Source organism: Leucoraja erinacea, chromosome 2, assembly GCF_028641065.1.
Source record: "Leucoraja erinacea ecotype New England chromosome 2, Leri_hhj_1, whole genome shotgun sequence".
NCBI classification, from domain to species: Eukaryota; Metazoa; Chordata; class Chondrichthyes; order Rajiformes; family Rajidae; genus Leucoraja; species Leucoraja erinaceus.
In genome coordinates, this window is record NC_073378.1 from 111,420,649 (window position 1) to 111,440,192 (window position 19,544).

At 41.7% G+C, this 19,544-nt stretch overlaps 1 protein-coding gene across 1 annotated transcript in view; it reads left to right on the forward strand.

Moving 5' to 3' along the window:
• Nucleotides 1-19,544, forward strand: part of LOC129706003 (obscurin-like) — a 395,075-nt gene that overhangs the window by 44,807 nt on the left and 330,724 nt on the right. Inside the window, 2 exon segments of the mRNA XM_055649977.1 lie at nt 3,239-3,505; nt 13,062-13,337. Coding sequence (XP_055505952.1) covers nt 3,239-3,505; nt 13,062-13,337 — 543 coding nt within the window.

Genomic DNA, 19,544 nt, shown 5'->3' on the forward strand with positions numbered 1-19,544 from the left:
CTTTTCTTTAATTCATTCTAAAATAGATGACAAATTTCACAGTCAGAAAAATTACAACTCAGAAGATGCCACTCGGGCAGCCCTGTGCAAGCCTCACTCTCTGTCATCCTCGTAGGATCTTGCAGAGGTGTGCGAAAGGGAATAGATAGGGGGAGCACAAAGAGTCTTTTCCCAGAATAGGGGAATCAAGAATAGCAGGCATAGATTGGTGAATGGGAAATATTTAATAGGAACCAGAGGGGCACCTTTTTCCGCACACATGGTGGTGGGACGTTCCAGTGGTAGTGGTTGAGGCAGGAACAATAAGAATATTTAAACAATATGTGGACAGTACACAGATAGGAAAGGTTTAGAGGGATATGGGCAAAGGTGGATAACTGGGAATATTTGATGGGATATCTTGGTCAACGTAGATAAGTTGGGCTGAAGGGCCGGTTTCCATGCTGTATGACTGACTCGTAGGATTGCAGGTTTTTCCCTTTCTAGCAAGAATATTTCTGTGTAACAAATACACAATACCTGGAATCATCAATCTACCTGTTGACATGTTTTAGTCAACATAAGAAAAAGCATATTTTATCTCATTAAAAATGCTATAGTTTTAAAACATTTTAATGATCTTGGACTTGAGGATCGTTTTTGTCCGCTGTGCCCCCCCACTTCCTCATGTCTAATGTGAGTTAAAATCATCATGTAATTGCAGAACCCAACTCTGAGTAATTCTTTGTTTTAGGCTCTGTTGAAAATTCTCCATTCCATTATGAACAAAGATGCTCCTTTTAACACCTGCCAGGATTGCATCAGACCGTGTGGAGTTCATATTTTGATATGTTCCAAATTATTTGTGCATATGAGGCTCTGAACTGAATGGGTTTTGAACATTGAAACACCCTAAACCACTGGGTTATGATCTGCTTTGGTCTTAACTATAGGATAACCTAATTTCACTTGGTCCGCAGCCTTCCTTTTTCCATATTTGTTCTTTTGTATTTTCCTCAATAATTCCACCTAGCAGCTGAACCTCACGTCAAAGTTGACAGGAGGCTCTGTGACAGTAAACAACACTCCAGGGTAGTGTTTTGCCTCTCTGGTGCCAGCGTGACAGGGTTCAGGATGTCTCCAAGCAGCTGCAGAATATTCTTAAGGGGGAGGGGGAGCAGCCAGAGGTAATTCTGCACATTAGCAAAATGACATGGGTATGAGGTCCTGCAGAGTGAATACAGGGAGTGAGCGAAAGGTTAAAATGCAGGACCTCGAGAACAGTAATCTCCAGATTGTTCCCAATTCACATGCTAGTGAGGGTAAGAACAGGAAGATGGGACAGGAGAATGCGTGGCTGAGCAGTTGGTTTAGGCGGCAGAGATTCAGATTTTTGACCAGTATAAGAGGGACAGGTTACTCCTGAACAAGAGGGGAAGCAATGTCTTGGTGGATAGGTTTGTTAGTGCTACTTGGGATAGTTTAGACTAGATTGTCTTTGGAACAGAATCCAAAGCAGGAGTGAGGCATTTGAGAGACTGGAAGCTGATTAAATCAAAATCTGTAGACAGAATAGGCAGGAGCACGGCAGGGAGCGAGGAAAGACTATTGGATTAACTTGCATCTATTTCAATGCGAGAAGCCTGATGGGGCGTTAAGGCAGATGGATCTGTGCAAGGGATATGACTGGTAGCTTAACGTTCCAGGGTGCAGGTGCTGCAGGTGAGATAGAGGTGTGAGTAAAAGAGGAGGGGGGTTGGTTTACTGAATAAGGAGAACATCACAGCAGCCATATGAGATGACATTACTGATGGTTCATCCGGTGAAGCTACATGGGTGGAGCTGAGAAATAAAAAGGGGGTGGTTACTTTGTTGGGAGTGTACTATGATCCCCCAAATAGTCAACAGGAATTAGAAGAACAAATATGCTGGGAGATTCTATTGTTTTGACCCACAGCCAAGCAGCAATTTTAAGGATGCAGCACAGAAATGGGCCCTTTGGTGACCTTTTTTAAAAATCTGTACACTAATGATATTTGCCAAGATTATGACTGTATCTATCTATGCCTTACCTTGTAAACGTACAGGCATGTGTACGTTTATAGGCCTCATAAATTTAGTAATTATATCTGATTCCATTACCTCTTCGTAGCCTATTCTAGATGACAACCACTGTATGAAAAATCCTACCCCTAAAATTCCTTTTAAAATTCCTTCCTCTCATCTCTCCTTCTGTTTTTGGTATACCCTCCATGGGAAAATGAATTTAACTATCTACCCTATCTATGCCTGTAAACATGTTATTTATTTATCTCAGGCCAGTCTTCCTTGGTCTTCTTCGTTCCTAGTTTATTTAATCTCTCTCCATAACTTAAATCCCCCAACCCATGCAATATCCCAGTGCATATCATCTGCTCTCTCTCTTGAGCACAACCATATTCTTCTTAGAGTGGTGATCTGAACTGCAACAATACTCCATGTGGTCTAACCGGTATTTTGTAAAGTTACAACATAACGATCCAATTACATTACCTATGAAGGCAAGCATGCCATATGCCATCTTCACTATTCTATTGACCTGTGTTGTCACTTTTAAGGGACTATGGACTTGAATGTCCAGGTCTGTCTATTCATCCACAATCTTTGGTACCCTACTATTTACTGTACATGTTCTACCCATATTTGACCCAAAATACATCGCCTCATACTTATGAATAAATTGCATCTGTCAAAGCTTTGCCTACTTTCCATCTGATATATCACCTGTTGCAGCCGAAAACACGTTGCACCTGTTGCGCTATCACAGTACCTATAATTTTTATTTCATCTCCAAATTTACTAATTACATACCCCTCATGTTCATATACAGCTTGTTAATATATACCACAAACACCAAAGGACATAGAATTGATCTCTGAGGTCACGATCTATTACAGACTTCCACTCAGAAAAATATCCTTCAACCACTACCACTACCACTGCCCCCTATCACTAAGCCAATTTTGGATCAAAATGTACAAATCTAGGATGGAGGATTTCAGTAAAGATAATTTCATTGTAAATTGAGAATTCACCAATAAATTGATTGAAAAATTAGACCCACAGAAAATATCGTCATTATACATAAAATGATCTGGAAATGTATCGAATAGATTAAAATATTGATAGTTATTATCTCGTTTTTTTAGGTTCTCAGTAAGATGAATATAAAGTGATTTGAAGGCCATGGCTAACAATGAAATGTTTTTTGTTCTGTCAGAACCTAGAATTTCCATTGAGAAACCACTGCAAAATATTGAAGCACCAGTTGGTGATGATGCTACTTTCAACATTGAACTATCTTCTGTTGCTCCGGGAACATGGTTCATAAAAGGAAAAGCTGTACAAAACTGTGATAATTACAAAATAGAGAGAACAAAAAATGTGCACACATTAATTATTAAACAAGTGAGGTCTTTGGACAATGAAGCAGAAGTGAAGTTTATAGCTCGCAACGCTGAAAGCACTGCTAAATTAAGAGTGAAAGGTGAGCATTATTCTGAATGGTTGCTGGTGATTTTAAGTTTCTTATTATTCCACTATTATTTGCTCAAAATATATATCCTTAATGCATTTCTATCCTAATATAAGAGTTTAAAACTTTATATTGAGTGCTTTGTTTTGCGATATATGTATACGACATGGACATAAATGTAGATGGATTGATTGGTAAGTTCAGGGGCGGAAATCACTATCAAAACATGAGGCGGACACACAATTACTTGGTGGCTGCGCGCGCGCACACACACACACACGCAAGAGACTTCGGCCCTGGGACCTGTGGACGGTAACCAGGGCAGGATTTGCATATAAGCTTCACAAGCTTAAGCTTTGGGCATCGAGATCAAGGGGGGGTCTCGGCAGGGCCGGATTTACCTATAGTCTTCATAGGCTGAAGCCTAGGGCTTCAAAATCTAGGGGGCCTCCGGCCAAGGTGTTTTTTCCCAGAGTAAAAAAAATCCCGAGGAAAAAAAAAAAATTGGAGCGCTATCAGTGTTTCCACTTTGACGGATATTACCCAAAATTCTGGTTCCGGCCCGCTGGAAGTTTTTGGGGAAAAAAATCGTGACCATCCGCGCCTGCGCAATTGGGGAAAGCCGGTGACGCAGTAGCGACGCAAAATGAAGCTTTCTCTCCGCACTGTCTCTCCGCTCAGTGAATCCGAGCGGGTTCAGATTTCCATTTGCACTCCACACAATCACCTCGATGCCTCGTGTCTACCAAAGATCCTAGGTGCCCACTCCAGGTAAGTAGTGGAATATTGCGTTGCGGAAGTGCCCATTTCTCCGGGCCGAGGGGGGTGGTGTGTCTGCGGTGTGGAGTCGGAGCATCGCTGCGTGGGAGGGAGAGGGAGGGAGCGAGATGGGGGGATGTTAGAGGGGGAAAGGGGGGGTTGAGACAGAGGGAGAGAGAGAGAGGGGATTAGGGGATGGAGAGGGAGGATGGAGAGGGTAAGGGGGATTATCTTTAGTGAGATTCCAAAATCAAGGTAGGTTTTAGAGCAATTATATTTTCTCCTCCATATGAATAATATCAAACATAGAAACATAGAAAATAGGTGCCCTTCGAGCCAGCACCGCCGTTCATTGCGATCTTGGCTGATCGTCCCCTATCAATAACTCGTGCCTGCCTTCTCCCCATATCCATTGACTCCACTAGCCCCCAGAGCTCTATCTAACTCTCTCTTAAATCCAGCCAGTGAATTGGCCTCCACTGCCCTCTGTGGCAGGGAATTACATAAATTCACAACTCTCTGGGTGAAAAGGTTTCTGCTCACCTCAGTCTTAAATGACCTCCCCTTTATTCTAAGAATGTGGCCCCTGGTTCTGGACTCGCCCAACATTGGGAAAAGTTTTCCTGCATTCTAGCTTGTCCAGTCCTTTTATAATTTGATTTGTTTCTATAAGATCCCCCTCATCCTTCTAAACTCCAGTGAATACAAGCCTAGTCTTTTCAATCTTTCCTCATATAACAGTCCCGCCATCCCAGGGATCAATCTCGTGAATCTACGCTGCACTGCCTCAATCACAAGGATGTCCTTTCTCAAATTAGGAGACCAAAACTGTACACAATACTCCAGATGTGGTCTCACCAGAGCCCTATACAACTGCAGAAGAACAATTGGAACTGCTTTCTTTTCCTTGATAACAATACTGAAAAATATGTATTCCATAGTTTGCGACTTTCATTTTGCATCATTTTTAATGTGCACACACTAACACAGTCGAACAGTAACAGGCAATCAAATCAATACACAAAACATTTTCTAAAAAAAGGTTTTATTTACTGCAAAACTTGCGGTATTTTATTTGCAGTGTTTGCATGCTCCTTTATAACATTTTACATAACATTTTACAGTACAACTTGATTATTAAAACAAGGATAGCTTCAATTCTTGATTTTAAAAAATGTATACAACAATGATCCCAATCATCCCATTCCAACCGATTACTCTTGACTCAACCAAAATTATTTCTGAAATATTGGTCATAAATTTGGTGCAAAAATGCTCTAAAATAAGGCTCAGAATGCACCAGAGAGCGTCTAAAACCCCAGAGCTTCCAGGGTCCGGCCACAAGGGTCTTTTAGCTTTGCGCTTGTAATGTGCGCTGCGTGCATTTATTTCACATAATTTTTTTGTAATCCTGCCATGCCACCCCCCTTTTTGAAAAGCTTCGTACGGGCCTGGTGTATAATATTTCTGACACTGTCAAAGGCCTTTCTTACATATGTTGTCACAGCGTTCTGTAGTCTCTAAACAACACTTCAGTAATTTTCCTTGCCCTCCATTTCAGAATAATAGTGTTTTAAGCCGATAACTCGACACTAGCACTGGCAATAAATAAAAAGCGCAGCTTTCCAGCCTATATCTCATAGGCCATGCTCGGCTGCACATGGAGGATTGGGAGGGGCCTCACAAGTGGAATAGCCTAGGGCCCCTCTTCATCTAAATCCGGCCCTGATGGTAACATTGAGAGCTGACCTGGTTGGTGACAGACTCTGAACTCCCGCAACAGCAGCTTCGTCCGCCCCAAATCGTGGGGCTTCCATTGGCTTCAACATCGGGAGCCTCAATGCAGCAATTTGACCGCGGGAAGTTATGGGCTTTTGACTGTCCTCGATCACAACTTTTGCGTTAAGTCAATGGAAAAGCAATAGGGAACAAGATGCTGATTTCCGAGTATGTAAATGGCCATAACGTTTTTAATACTGAAGATATGAAAGTGAATTAGGTGTCAAATTAAACTTCTTTTATGCTTTATCTGGTGGGATAAATTGCAGACTTGATTTTTAAAATCTCAAAATTTTGTAACATTGCTACCCTTAACAGGCATAAATACACAGAGGGATCTTGGGTTCCCTGAAAGTGGCTGCACGAATAGATAGAGTAGTAAAGAAGGCGTATGGTATACTTGCATTGATCTGTCGGGTCATTGAGTAAACAGTCAGAAAATCGTGTTGAATTTAGACTATTATTTACAGTTCTGGCCGCCACATTAAAGGAAGGATGTGGAGGCTTTGGAGATGGTACAGAATAGGGTAGCCAGAAGGCTGTCTGGATTAGTGAATATTAGTTATAACGAGAAGTTGGACAAGCTTTGAGTGTTTTCGATTGGGGATTGGAGGCTAAGGGAAGATAAGATAGATGTATAAAAAAATAGAGACATAGATAGGGTAGACAGACAAAAGATTTTTAAGTAAGTGGAAATGTCAAAAATTGGAGGGGATAGCTTTGAGGTCAGAGGAGAACATTTTTAAAGGAGAGGGTATAGCTGTCAGGTCAGAGGAGGAATGTTTGAAGGAGTTGGGAGGGGCGTATTTTTTCACAGACTAATGGGTGCCAGGAGCACATTATCAGGGATTGGGGTGGCAGCAGATATGATAATAGTGTTTAAGTGAATTTTAAATAGGCACATACAGGCAGAGATTTAGTTTATCGGCATCATATTGAGCACAAACATAGTGGATGTAAGGGCCTGCTCCTGTACTGTATTGTTCTCTGTTCTATGTTTTACATGACTGTTGATAGTTTCATTTGATTAGCTTGTGCTACCCTACTGTTATACCTAAATTTCAATGAAGGCATTAGATACTTGGTAGACCAGAATCCATATCAAATGCTGCAAAGCTGCTCATGGTCCAACAAAAATATTTTATAAAGAAACATCAGTTAATCTCTCTTCCTAGTCTACCTATACATAATTAAAACTCTGATCTTGTTATCTTCCGGTTTGGCAGTCTTTCTATTTGTGAAAAAATGATTCGCGATAGCACTGTGATTTTCTGCCAGTTCACCCACCGTTCTCCAGTGCTGCGAGTTTCGTTTGGATCGGTTGAATGTCGTAAAAGTTAGTGAGGTTTAAAAATCTTAAAAACCGCGCATGCGCAGGTTGATCTCTTCTGCCAGTCTGTGCCGTGCGGATCAGTCTCTTCCCCTGTCACTCCCCTGGATAGTCCACCCCTTCCTGAGCCATTGCATCTTTACTGGAGCTGAGGGTGGCCGGCGGTCGTTTCCAACCGGACTTTTCCGAAGCAGCCCAACCCCGCCCCAAGCAGCAGCCCCGCCCCAAGCAGCAGCCCCGCCCCAAGCAGCAGCCCCGCCTCAAGCCCCAAGCAGCAGCCCCGCCCCAAGCAGCAGCCTCGCCCCACCCAGTAGCCCTGCGTGCCAGACCTGGCCCAGCCCAGTGTGGGAGATCCAGCCCAGAGTCGGAGATGTCGCCGATGTCCGCAAACGGAAAGCGGAGACTCTGATCCCGGGCAGAGGAGAACGACCGGTGCCCGCTGTGAGTCCCCATCGCACTGCCACTACCCCTCTGGACCCCCTCGCTGGTTCATCCCTCCCCCTCCTCCGTGATGCCCACCTCTCCCCCATGGCTCTTCCCCTGTTCTTTCTCCGAGCGCACACCCCTCCTTCCCCACAACCCCCCCCCCCCCACAACCCAGCCCCCACAACCCCCCCCCCCCCCACCCCCCCCCCCCCCCCCCCCCCCCCCACACAACCCAAGTTGGGAATATTGCTTTGGGAGACCAGGCCCCCCCATGTGACTGGAACCCAACGGTTCCCACTTAGTCTAGTTAGAATATAAAAGGCTAATATTTTGCAATTAGTTTCTCAATGAGAAAATAATCTTGCTCCATTGTCACCGTTAAAGTCTTCAGAAAAGGTTTCCTATACTAATTCTTAGAATGGGCTGTTTTATGCGTAAGGTTGAAACAGGCTAAGCATGCATCCATTGAAGTGCAGAAGAATGAAAGGTGATTAATTGAAACATTAAACATTCAATATTCAGGAGGGATAGAGAGAAAGGAAAAGGAGGTGGGGTAGCATTGCTGATTAGAGAGGAGATTAACACAATGGAAAGGAAGGACATTAGTTTGGAGGATGTGGAATCGGTATGGGTAGAGCTGCGAAACACTAAGGGGCAGAAAACGCTGGTGGGTGTTGTGTACAGGCCACCCAACAGTAGTAGTGAAGTTGGAGATGGTATCAAACAGGAAATTAGAAATGCGTGCGACAAAGGCAAAGCGGTTATAATGGGTGACTTCAATCTACATATGGATTGGGTGAATCAAATTGGCAGGGGTGATGAGGAAGAGGATTTCTTGGAATGTATGCGGGATAGTTATCTAAATCAACATGTAGAGGAACCAACGAGAGAGCAGGCTATTTTAGACTGGGTATTGAGTAATGAGGAAGGGTTAGTTAGCAGTCTTCTTGTGCGTGGCCCCTTGGGCAAGAGTGACCATAATATGGTTGAGTTCTTCATTAGGATGGAGAGTGACATTGTTAATTCAGAAACAATGGTTTTGAACTTAAAGAAAGGTAACTTTGAGGGTATGACGTGAATTGGCCAAGATTGACTGGCAATTAATTCTAAAAGGGTTGACGGTGGATATGCAATGGAAGACATTTAAAGACTGCATGGATGAACTACAAAAATTGTTCATCCCAGTTTGGCAAAAGAATAAATCAGGGAAGGTAGTGCATCCATGGATAACAAGGGAAATCAGGGATAGTATCAAAGTGAAGGATGATGCATACAAATTAGCCAGAAAAAGCAGCATACCGGAGGACTGGGAGAAATTCAGAGACCAGCAGAGGAGGACAAAGGGCTTAATTAGGAAAGGAAAAATGGGTTATGAAAGAAAACTGGCAGGGAACATAAAAACTGACTGCAAAAGTTTTTATAGATATGTGAAAAGAAAGAGATTAGTTAAAACAAATGTAGGTCCCTTGCAGTCAGAAACAGGTGAGTTGATCATGGGGAACAAGGATATGGCGGACCAATTGAATAACTACTTTGGTTCCGTCTTCACAAAGGAAGACATAAATAATCTGCCGGAAATAGCAGGGGACCGCGGGTCAAAGGAGTTGGAGGAACTGAGTGAAATCCAGGTTAGTCGGGAAGTGGTGTTGGGTAAATTGAATGGATTAAAGGCCGATAAATCCCCAGGGCCAGATAGGCTGCATCCCAGAGTACTTAAGGAAGTAGCTCCAGAAATAGTGGATGCATTAGTAATATTCTTTCAAAACTCTTTAGATTCTGGAGTAATTCCAGAGGATTAGCGGGTAACAAACGTAACCCCACTTTTTAAGAAGGGAGGGAGAGCGAAAACGGGGAATTACAGACCAGTTAGTCTAACATCGGTAGTGGGGAAACTGCTAGAGCCAGTTATTAAAGATGGGATAGCAGCACATTTGGAAAGTGGTGAAATCAATGGACAAAGTCAGCATGGATTTACGAAAGGTAAATCATGTCTGACGAATCTTATAGAATTTTTCGAGGATGTAACTAGTAGCGTGGATAGGGGAGAACCAGTGGATGTGGTGCATCTGGTCTTCCAGAAGGCTTTCGACAAGGTCCCACATAAGAGATTAGTATACAAACTTAAAGCACACGGCATTGGGGGTTCATTATTGATGTGGATAGAGAACTGTCTGGCAAACAGGAAGCAAAGAGTAGGAGTAAACGGGTCCTTTTCACAATGGCAGGCAGAGACTAGTGCGGTACCGCAATGCTCAGTGCTGGGACCCCAGCTATTTACAATATATATTAATGATCTGGCTGAGGGAATTGAAGGCGATATCTCCAAGTTTTTGGATGACACTAAGCTGGGGGGCAGTGTTAGCTGTGAGGAGGATGCTAGGAGACTGCAAGGTGACTTGGATAGGCTAGGTGAGTGGGCAAATGTTTGGCAGATGCAGTATAATGTGGATAAATGTGAGGTTATCCATTTTGGTGGCAAAAACGGGAAAGCAGAGCATTATCTAAATGGTGGCCGATTGGGAAAAGGGGAGATGCAGCGAGACCTGGGTGTCATGGTACACCAGTCATTGAAGGTAGGCATGCAGGTGCAGCAGGCAATAAAGAAAGCGAATGGTATGTTAGCTTTCATAGCAAAAGGTTTTGAGTATAGGAGCAGGGAGGTTCTACTGCAGTTGTACAGGGTCTTGGTGAGACTACACCTGAAGTATTGCGTACAGTTTTGGTCTCCAAATCTGAGGAAGGACATTATTGCCATAGAGGGAGTGCAGAGAAGGTTCATCAGACTGATTCCTGGGATGTCAGGACTGTCTTATGAAGAAAGACTGGATAGACTTGGTTTATACTCTCTAGAATTTAGGAGATTGAGAGGGGATCTTATAGAAACTTACAAAATTCTTAAGGGGTTGGACAGGCTAGATGCTGGAAGATTGTTCCCGATGTTGGGGAAGTCCAGGACAAGGGGTCACAGCTTAAGGATAAGGGGGAAATCCTTTAAAACCGAGATGAGAAGAACTTTTTTCACACAGTGAGTGGTGAATCTCTGGAAATCTCTGCCACAGAGGGTAGTTGAGGCCAGTTCATTAGCTATATTTAAAAGGGAGTTTGATGTGGCCCTTGTGGCTAAGGGGATCAGGGGGTATGGAGAGAAGGCAGGTACGGGATACTGAGTTGGATGATCAGCCATGATCATATTGAATGGCGGTGCAGGCTCGAAGGGCCGAATGGCCTACTCCTGCACCTAATTTCTATGTTTCTATGTAAACAATCTTGAATAGTTTGATCGGTTGGATGTGGGGGATTCTAGAACCAGGAGTTACTGTTTGAAAATAAAGGTTTACCCATTTTTTTATGAATGTCATGAGGATATTTCCTCCTCAAAGGACGGTGGAAGTAGAGTCTTTAATTTTATTAAGACAAAGGGAGATGGATTCTTGTGTAGGAAAGAACTGCAGATGCTGGTTTAAATCGAAGATAGACACAAAATACTGGAGTCACTCAGCGGGACAGGCAGCATCTCTGGAGAGAAGGAATGGGTGATGTTTTGAGTCAAGACACTTCTTCAGATTTGCAATGGGATGAAAATTTATTCTGGGTAAAATGGAAGTACAGAGATGAGGTTACTGTCAGATCAGCCATGATATTTTGCAAATAGCAGAACAAGCTTGAGAGGTTGAGTGAATGGCTCATTTTCCTAATTTGTGTGCTTGTATTTGTATTTGTATGGGGAAGACTTAGTTCCATTACCAGAGAGGTCAAAATTCAAGGTGCATACCTTATGTAATTGGGAAAAGGATTAGAGGGGAGATGAGAATAATGTATGAACTCAAACGGCGGTACAGTCATGCAAAATAATGTTAGGGACAGAAACACCGATCCCATTGAAAATGCTTAACGTGAAAGTGAAGAGTCATGGCCTCCAGGGTTACTTATTTAGTGCATGACCATTGAATTAGACTGGGTGCTCTTTCAACTGGCAATGAACACAATGGGCCAAATGTGAAAAGTACCAGATTGTTAACCAAATTTGAGCAAGTATGAATACATTTTTCACCCTGATGTATTGTAATCATCATGATTGGGACACATGGGATGACATATTGATATGCTTTATTGTAAGTTTCATCTATCTTCCATTTTATTTCCGTGCTATATCCATCATTAAATAAATGATTTTTGTTTCCTTAACTGCCCCCATTAAACCATTTGTCCAACACAGATATTTTATTTTATTCATTTTACCTATCTGTGGCCAACCTTCTCTGCCATTAACATATTTTTCTCTTTTTCCCAGTTCTGATGAAGGGTGCCGGACCTGAGACCTAACAATTTAGTAACTGTCACTGTATGTCATGTTGTTACTTGTGGGTGGAGCACCAAGGCAAATTCCTTGTATGTGAATACTTGGCCAATAAACTTACCCACTTACCCACTTACCTACTTACTTACTTATTTCCGTTTCTAGAAACGCTGCCTGAGCTGCTGAATATTTCCAACATTTTTGTTTTGATTTTGTCATGGAATGTTCATTGACTGGAATGAGCTGTATGCAAGCATTATTCTTTTAAAATAAATGGTGAGAGAGTAAAATAGTCCCTCCTAATCACATTGTGAGTAAATCACTGCTTTTTTCAGAAGGAATATTTGCATTCCTGGATGAAGGGAGAGGTGAAACGATAGATGTTGCATCTTCAACAATCCAGAGTTTAAGAAATTTATTTTCCCTTTGAAGGGTCGTGCGTCTTTGGAGCTCTCTTTCTCAAATCAAGGTCTTTGAGTATTTTTAGCAAAAACGTAGGGAGAATTTTGGTAAGCAAGGGTTTAAAGATTATCAGAGATAGGTGGGTTAGATAAATGTCTTATTTAATGGTGGAATAGGTTCAAGGTCTGAAAGGCCTTTCTTGTGCTTAATAGATATCCTTGTATGTTCAAAGAAGGAACTGCAGATGCTGGTTTAAGCTGAAGATAGACACAAAAAGCTGGAGTAACTCAGCGGGACAGGCAGCATCTCTGAGGAGAAGGAATGGGTGACCTTTTGGGTCGAGACCCTTCTTCAGACTGCTTCAGTAAAGGTTTTGACAAGGTCCTTCATGGTGGGCTAACCCAGAAGACTGCTTCAGTCTGAAGAAAGGTCTCGACTCGAAACATCACCCTTCCTTCTTAGCAGAGATGCTGCCTGTCCAGCTGAGTTACTCCAGCTTTTTGTGTCTATCTTCTGCTTGTATGTTCATATGACCTAAAACACTATTTAAAATTTTTAAAAATGTTTGTTTTCAGATGCAGCTGTCAAATTCACAAACAAACCAGAAACTCCACATGAAGTTATAGCAATAGCCTCAGAATGTCTGGAATTGTCTTGTGAGGTATTACAAGTTAATGCTGTGGTTACATGGAGAAAGGATCAAAAAGAGGTTAAGCAGGACCAGAGGATAAACATCATCTCTCAGGGAACACTACGCAAACTTGTCATCAAAAAAGTGCAGCAGAGCGACCAAGGGGATTACACCTGCATGTCTCATGATGACAGTCTAACATTCCAAGTTAAGATCAGAGGTAGGAATAAGCTTGCTCATTGCTTTAATGATAATAAGCTGATGTAATAAGTAAGAAGGTTGGCCACAGCTCATTGTACCAAATTTAAATCTGAGAAATGAAGCCTCAATTCTTCATCATCAGTTGTGAGTCGTGAAAAATTGCATTTAGCTTGTTGTCTTCCCTACTGTTTGTTCTGAAATCTAATGACCTAATTCCTACTTCCTCATTGACCTAATTTACCCCTTTGTGATTTTCAATCATGGTTGTGTATTTTCCTGTGGATCTGATACAAACATGATAGAGTTTTTTGAGGAGGTGGCAAAGTTGATGTATGAGTAAAGGTTTTGACAAGGTCCTTCATGGTGGGCTAACCCAGAAGATTTAAGGTATGGGATTAATGATGATTTGGTAGATTGGATTTAAAATTGGTTTAACCACAGAAGGTAGTGGTGGAGGGGTGTCACCCTGACTGGAGGTTGATGACCAGTGGTGTTCTCTAAGGATTAGTTCTGGGACTTGTATTGTTTGTGAAATTTGTATGTAAATGAATTGGACGTAAGTGTAGGTGGGTTAATTGTAAATTTGGAGGTGAACAGAAGTTGGTAGTTGGGGATAGTGAGAAAGGTTGCCAAAGGATTCAGCAGAATATAGAACTGTTTGAATGTGGTCTGAGAAATGGCAGATGGATTTTAATCCATAGTAGGGCGAGTTGTTGCACTTTGGGAAGTTAAATCTACGAGGAAAGGATACAGTGAATGGCAAGACCCTGAGTTGGATCATGGAGTGGAAGTCCACAGTTTTTTGACTTAGCAACACAAGTAGATATGGTGGTGAAGAAGATGTACAGCATGCTTGCTTTCGTCGGTTGATGTATTATGCATAAACGTTGGGAAGTCATGTTGCAGCTATATTAAACCTTGGTCAGACTGCATGGAGTTTTGTGTCCAGTTCTTGTCACATTACAGGAAGTAGGCTTTGGAGAGTGTGCAGAACAGGTTTGCCAGAATGTTTCCTGGATTAGAGAGTATTTGCTACAAGGAGGTTTGGAACAAACTTGGATTGTTCTCTGGTGCATCAGAGGCTGAAGTATATAAAATTATGAGAGGCTTAGACAAGGTAGATAGCCTGAATGTTTTTTTCCAGGTTGGAAATGTCAGGTACTAAAGGGCATAGTTATAAGGTTAGAGGGATGAAGATTAAACAAGATTTATGTGACAATATTTTTATATCGAGACTGGTGAGTGCATGAGTTGTGCTGCCAGAAGAACTGCTGGAAGCAGAAATGATTAAAAAGATACAGGTAATTGAGTGATATAGACCATGTGCAGGCAGAGATGTGCAATTTAAATTCACATCATGGTCAGCACAGACATCTAAGATCCTCTTCCTGTGCTGTACTTTTCTATGTTCTTAATCCCTTATTGTGATTTCTTCTCTAAAGTACTGCTACACAATTGTCTGAAAATGTAAAACATCGGCTTAAAAAAATGAAAAGCGTGTGTTGAATACGCACTGTAAACTATTGGTGGATTATTTGTTATTGAGAGTGAGGACAGGTTTTGTCAGGCAGAGGGGAGTATTAGTAGAGGGGAACTGAATAGGACTTGGAAGAAACCACATCGAGGAAGAAACAAAGATCCAGATGCTTTCCTGATGGGGCGTGGAGGTATAAAGGAAGTGCACATCCAAAGTAAAGATGGCATCCAGTCCCTTTATACCTATGTTCTCTGTGGTAAAGATGAGGTGGTGGGACCAAGGAATTGTAAGTTCTTGAAGTGGGGAGAGCATGTAAGGCGTCCCTGTATAGATGGGAAGGGACTGGATAAAGGGGGGACAAGATGGAGTCGAAGTATGAGGGGATGAGTTCGGTGGGGCATGTGCAAACAATGGGCCTGCTAGGACAGTCCAGTTTGTGGATCATGTGTGGGAGATGAAAGCAGGTAGTGCGTGGTTTGGGGAACAACCAAATTGGTGGCTGTGGAGTGCAGATTGCTGGAAGGATAAGTTGGAAGATAATGGTCAGGCATTCGTTGATGGGGTCATGATAAAAGGGTAGAAATGTGGAAGTGTTCAAGAGCTGATGCCTCGCTTCATGTACCCTAGCTGGTACATTGGGATATCATAATCAGTGGCATCATCATACTCCTCAGATTGTAACCAATAAGCACCTCTGTACACCTTGTTTTTCCTCAACTTTTCAATTTTGGCATTGTAAACTACAGGTTTTTGCTCTTCGAACCATGCATGACATGCCTTTCTGCCCACTACTTTCCCATTAAGAATGTCCTGTAGATCATCACATTTGGAGTAATCCAAATTTGGGTAATCTCTGCGAATGCTGTCTAAATCAGTCTCTTTTGCTGGGCATTTGGATTGACAATTTTGCATTTCTTCTTCGGAGACATCTGTTTAAAATGTAAAGGAAAAAAAAACACTGAACAGCATTAACAGAAACAAGTTATTATTTGCAGTTTTAGAAAAAAGGTAGAAATGATAGTTAAACGCTAAAACAAATAGTAAATACCCAACCCAAATTCATATTCATCAGTTTCATCAAATCAATTAAATTAATCTAAATTCAATTACTAGGTCTAAACATCTGCCCATTTCTTAAGAAAAGGCAAAAAAATTTAAATAGCCTAAGTATCCAAATAACAAACTGATCCCATTCAGAAATATAATTCACAATATAACATGATTTTTAAATCCCACTGTCATGAATTTATATGCCAAATGGAAGGGATTTAATGTTTAGTTCCCATAAATTAATCTAGAAACACCCACTCTTAATATAATCAAAATTATTATTTTTTGCACAATACATGTGACTAAAACTGTTGTGGATATTTAGTGTGAAAATATTGATTATGGATAGACAATAACACAAAATGTAGACGATTTAGATGCTCTTATGACATGTTTGTCCATAAAAAAGAGATTTTAAATCATCTTGAGTGGATGTTTCTGGAATGTGATCGATTGGAACTTTGCCGTTGCCGTAGATTTTAATCCCATATCGGCAGGCAAGACACGGCCAATTCGTATGGGGACTAAATAACATTTTCGCATCGTAAAATTAGACTAAAGCCACCCCAAGAAGCAAGATGTGAAATAAACGACTTACCGTTTGTTTCGTCCTGATATTGCGATCCGTCACGTTAAAGGCATTGAGGGCGTTAGAAGTCGCTTTTTACTTTAATCCAACAATTAAATTGTCCAGCGATTTATTAAAAAAAAAAGGGAACGGAAGACCGATCGATTTTTCTTCATCGACTAGCAGCCCGAGGAAATCCCTCTCCGCCAAGCAATACAAACCTGCATTTTAATCCCACCCCCCTCCTCCTCAAAGGCTCCGGAGTCGCACACACAGCCAGTGGCAGATCTGGAGCGCCGCTGAAGGTAGGTTTCGTAACATCGCTAGAAAGAGACAAAATAAATGTATTAAGATGAAGAGAGGTTAAGAGAGGTGAAATGAGTCTGATAGTCATTAGGTGATGTCCAGGTGAAGAGTAGTGTCAGTGGGCACTGATGGCATTTTTTTCTCCTCAAGCAAGGCTCCAAGACGCGTGTTCCTGGTGTCGGGGACAAAGAGATCTTTTTCAGCAGGTGTTGGACATTCCGAAAGGGGAAAATGAGTAGCCGGAGGTCATTGTGCGTATTGGGCATAGACAGGAAGAAGATGGGACCCCGCAAAATGAATATAAAGCGTGGTTAAAAGAAGGTTAACAATCAGGACCTCTGGTGGTAATAATCTCAGGATTCTTTCCTGTGCCACATGCGAGCAAGGTTAGGCAAAGGAGAGCAGGGCAAGTGAATGCAGAGCTAAAAGAGGATTAGGAGGCAGCAGAGGCCCCGCTGAGGCCAAGTGGATCAGACGATACCTGCAGCCGCATGGAGTGGTGGAGGTCATATACAACATTGCCAGGCCAGTGCATCTGCCTAGTTAAGACTCTTAACATTTTTTACATTGAACTTAATGGGTACAGGATGGCGCTGGAAGCATGGCGACTCTTGTATAATGCTTCAGTGTAACCTAATATTCTTATACTCATGTACTTAAGCATGATTATGCCCATATATAATAAGATTTTATTTTAAATGTATGCAAAAAAGGAATTTCACTGTACCTAGGTTCATGTGACAATAAAGTACCATTGAGCCATTGCACTTGGGGGGGTTTTGCAGCTAATATCGTTGGGATGTCTATTAGGGCAAAAGTGACCTGTCAATGAGGTTGCAGGAAGGGGACCAATACGCTTGTGGGGTAGTCGCTAATGTTACTTGAGGGGGGGGATTGAAATTGGTCTGACGAGTGTGGGAAGTAAATTAGTAGTGTAATAGATGAGAACGTTGAAGCAAAGTTGAAGTAAAGGTTAAAGTAAGCCAGTAGACATGCCAGTCAGGAACATGACAGGGAGTGTGTAAAGTCTGATTGGCTACTGCCTTACATCACCAAAGACTTGGGTTTGATCCTGATGCTTCTCTGTACGTATTTTTTACGTTTCTCTGTTCCGAATTTTTACGTTCTCCCTGTGATCTGCGTGGGTTTTCTCCGAGATTTTCAGTTTCCCACCACGCTCCAAAGACATACAGTTTGTAGGTTAATTGGCTTAGTATAATGTAAAATCTATCCCTAGCGAATGTAAGGTAGTGTTAATGTGCGGGGATCACTGGTCAGTGCGGACTTGGTGAGTCGAAGTGCAAAATGCTGCCAAAAGAGCTGGGAGAGGCAGGAATAATTGTGATGCTTAAGAGACATTTGGACTGGTTAAATATTTAGAGGGATATTTGTCAAAAGCAGGCAAATGGGTCGCCATGAATGAGTTGGGCTGAATAACCTGTTTCCATACTGGACAATTATCATGAAACTACATTAAAGGAGACAAATGTTCGGTATGTTGTTGGAATCAAGTGAGTGCCTCGAGGAGCAGAAGTGATATAGGAGCAAGTTTCAAAACTAAATTCGGAGGACAAAGTAGGATGGGCATGAGATATCTCTGGAAGATAAGATAAAGGAGAATCCTAAGAGATTCTATAAGTGTATTCAGGACAAATGGTAGCTAGGAGGGGGGAGATGAGTATTGGTGTGGTAATCTATATTTGGGACTACAGGAAATGGGTGAGGTTTTAAAAGCATACTGCTCATCTGTATTTACCTTGGAGAAAGACATGGAGGCTAGTCAGTTCAGGGGAGGAAGAAGTGTTATCCTGGACCATATCATGTGATAGGAGGCAGAGAATGATAATGAAGGGTTGTTTTCTGTGCTGGTGGCCTGTGGCTAATGGTGCATCACATAGATCTTTGCTTTATCCTTTGTTGTTTGTCATTGTATATTAATAATTAGGATTTGAATGTAGATGGAAGGAGTAGTAGATTTGCAGAAGTGATCAAAATTGATGGTATTGTGGATAGCAATTAAGATTGCATTAGGTTACAACAGAATCTAGATCAACAGGAAATGTGGGCAAGAAAATGGCAGATGGAGTTTATTTCAGATGTGAAAAATGATCCATTTTGGGAAGTTATAGAAGTGCAGAGCATATAGTTGATGGCAGGGCCTTGGTGAGTATTGTTGGACATAGAATCTAGGGAATAGGTGCATAGTTATCAGTAGAGCCAGGATTTTGCCATGCCATGTGCCTTTTCATGCATTTTTTGATGATTTCACCAAGATAATGCCTTTTTCAAGATCGAGTGCCTAAATCAGCCTTTTTTTTACTAAAAGGTTGTGCTATTTTCTCTAGTGGTACTGTGATTACAATGACGTTTTCTATGTTAACACGTTAATATTAATGTTATTATTAACATGTTAACATGGTATAAGTTACAAGAAAATTTCCACCACTGGGGCGAAACCGGGGGCTCCACCGTCGGTCGTTCATGCCGCTGCCCCCTCGGTCAGTCTTCTCCAAGATCTATTTAAGAAATACAAAGTATAAAACTTTCAACAAATCAAATACATTTTCTTGATTACAGTATAATTACTGGGAAAAAATTAATACTAAGATTTTGGAAAAATCCAACAACCCCCACAACTAAAATGTGGATTACAGAACTGTCTGAGACCTAACACTTGGAAAAAAATTAGATTTGTCTTAATTGACAAACCAGAATTACTTGTTAGAATATGGTCTCCATTTATTGATTTTTTTAAAGAGGTAAATTGGTTCAACACAGAAGCTGGACTGAAACCCGAGCTCAGAATTGGATGATTTCACCAAGAT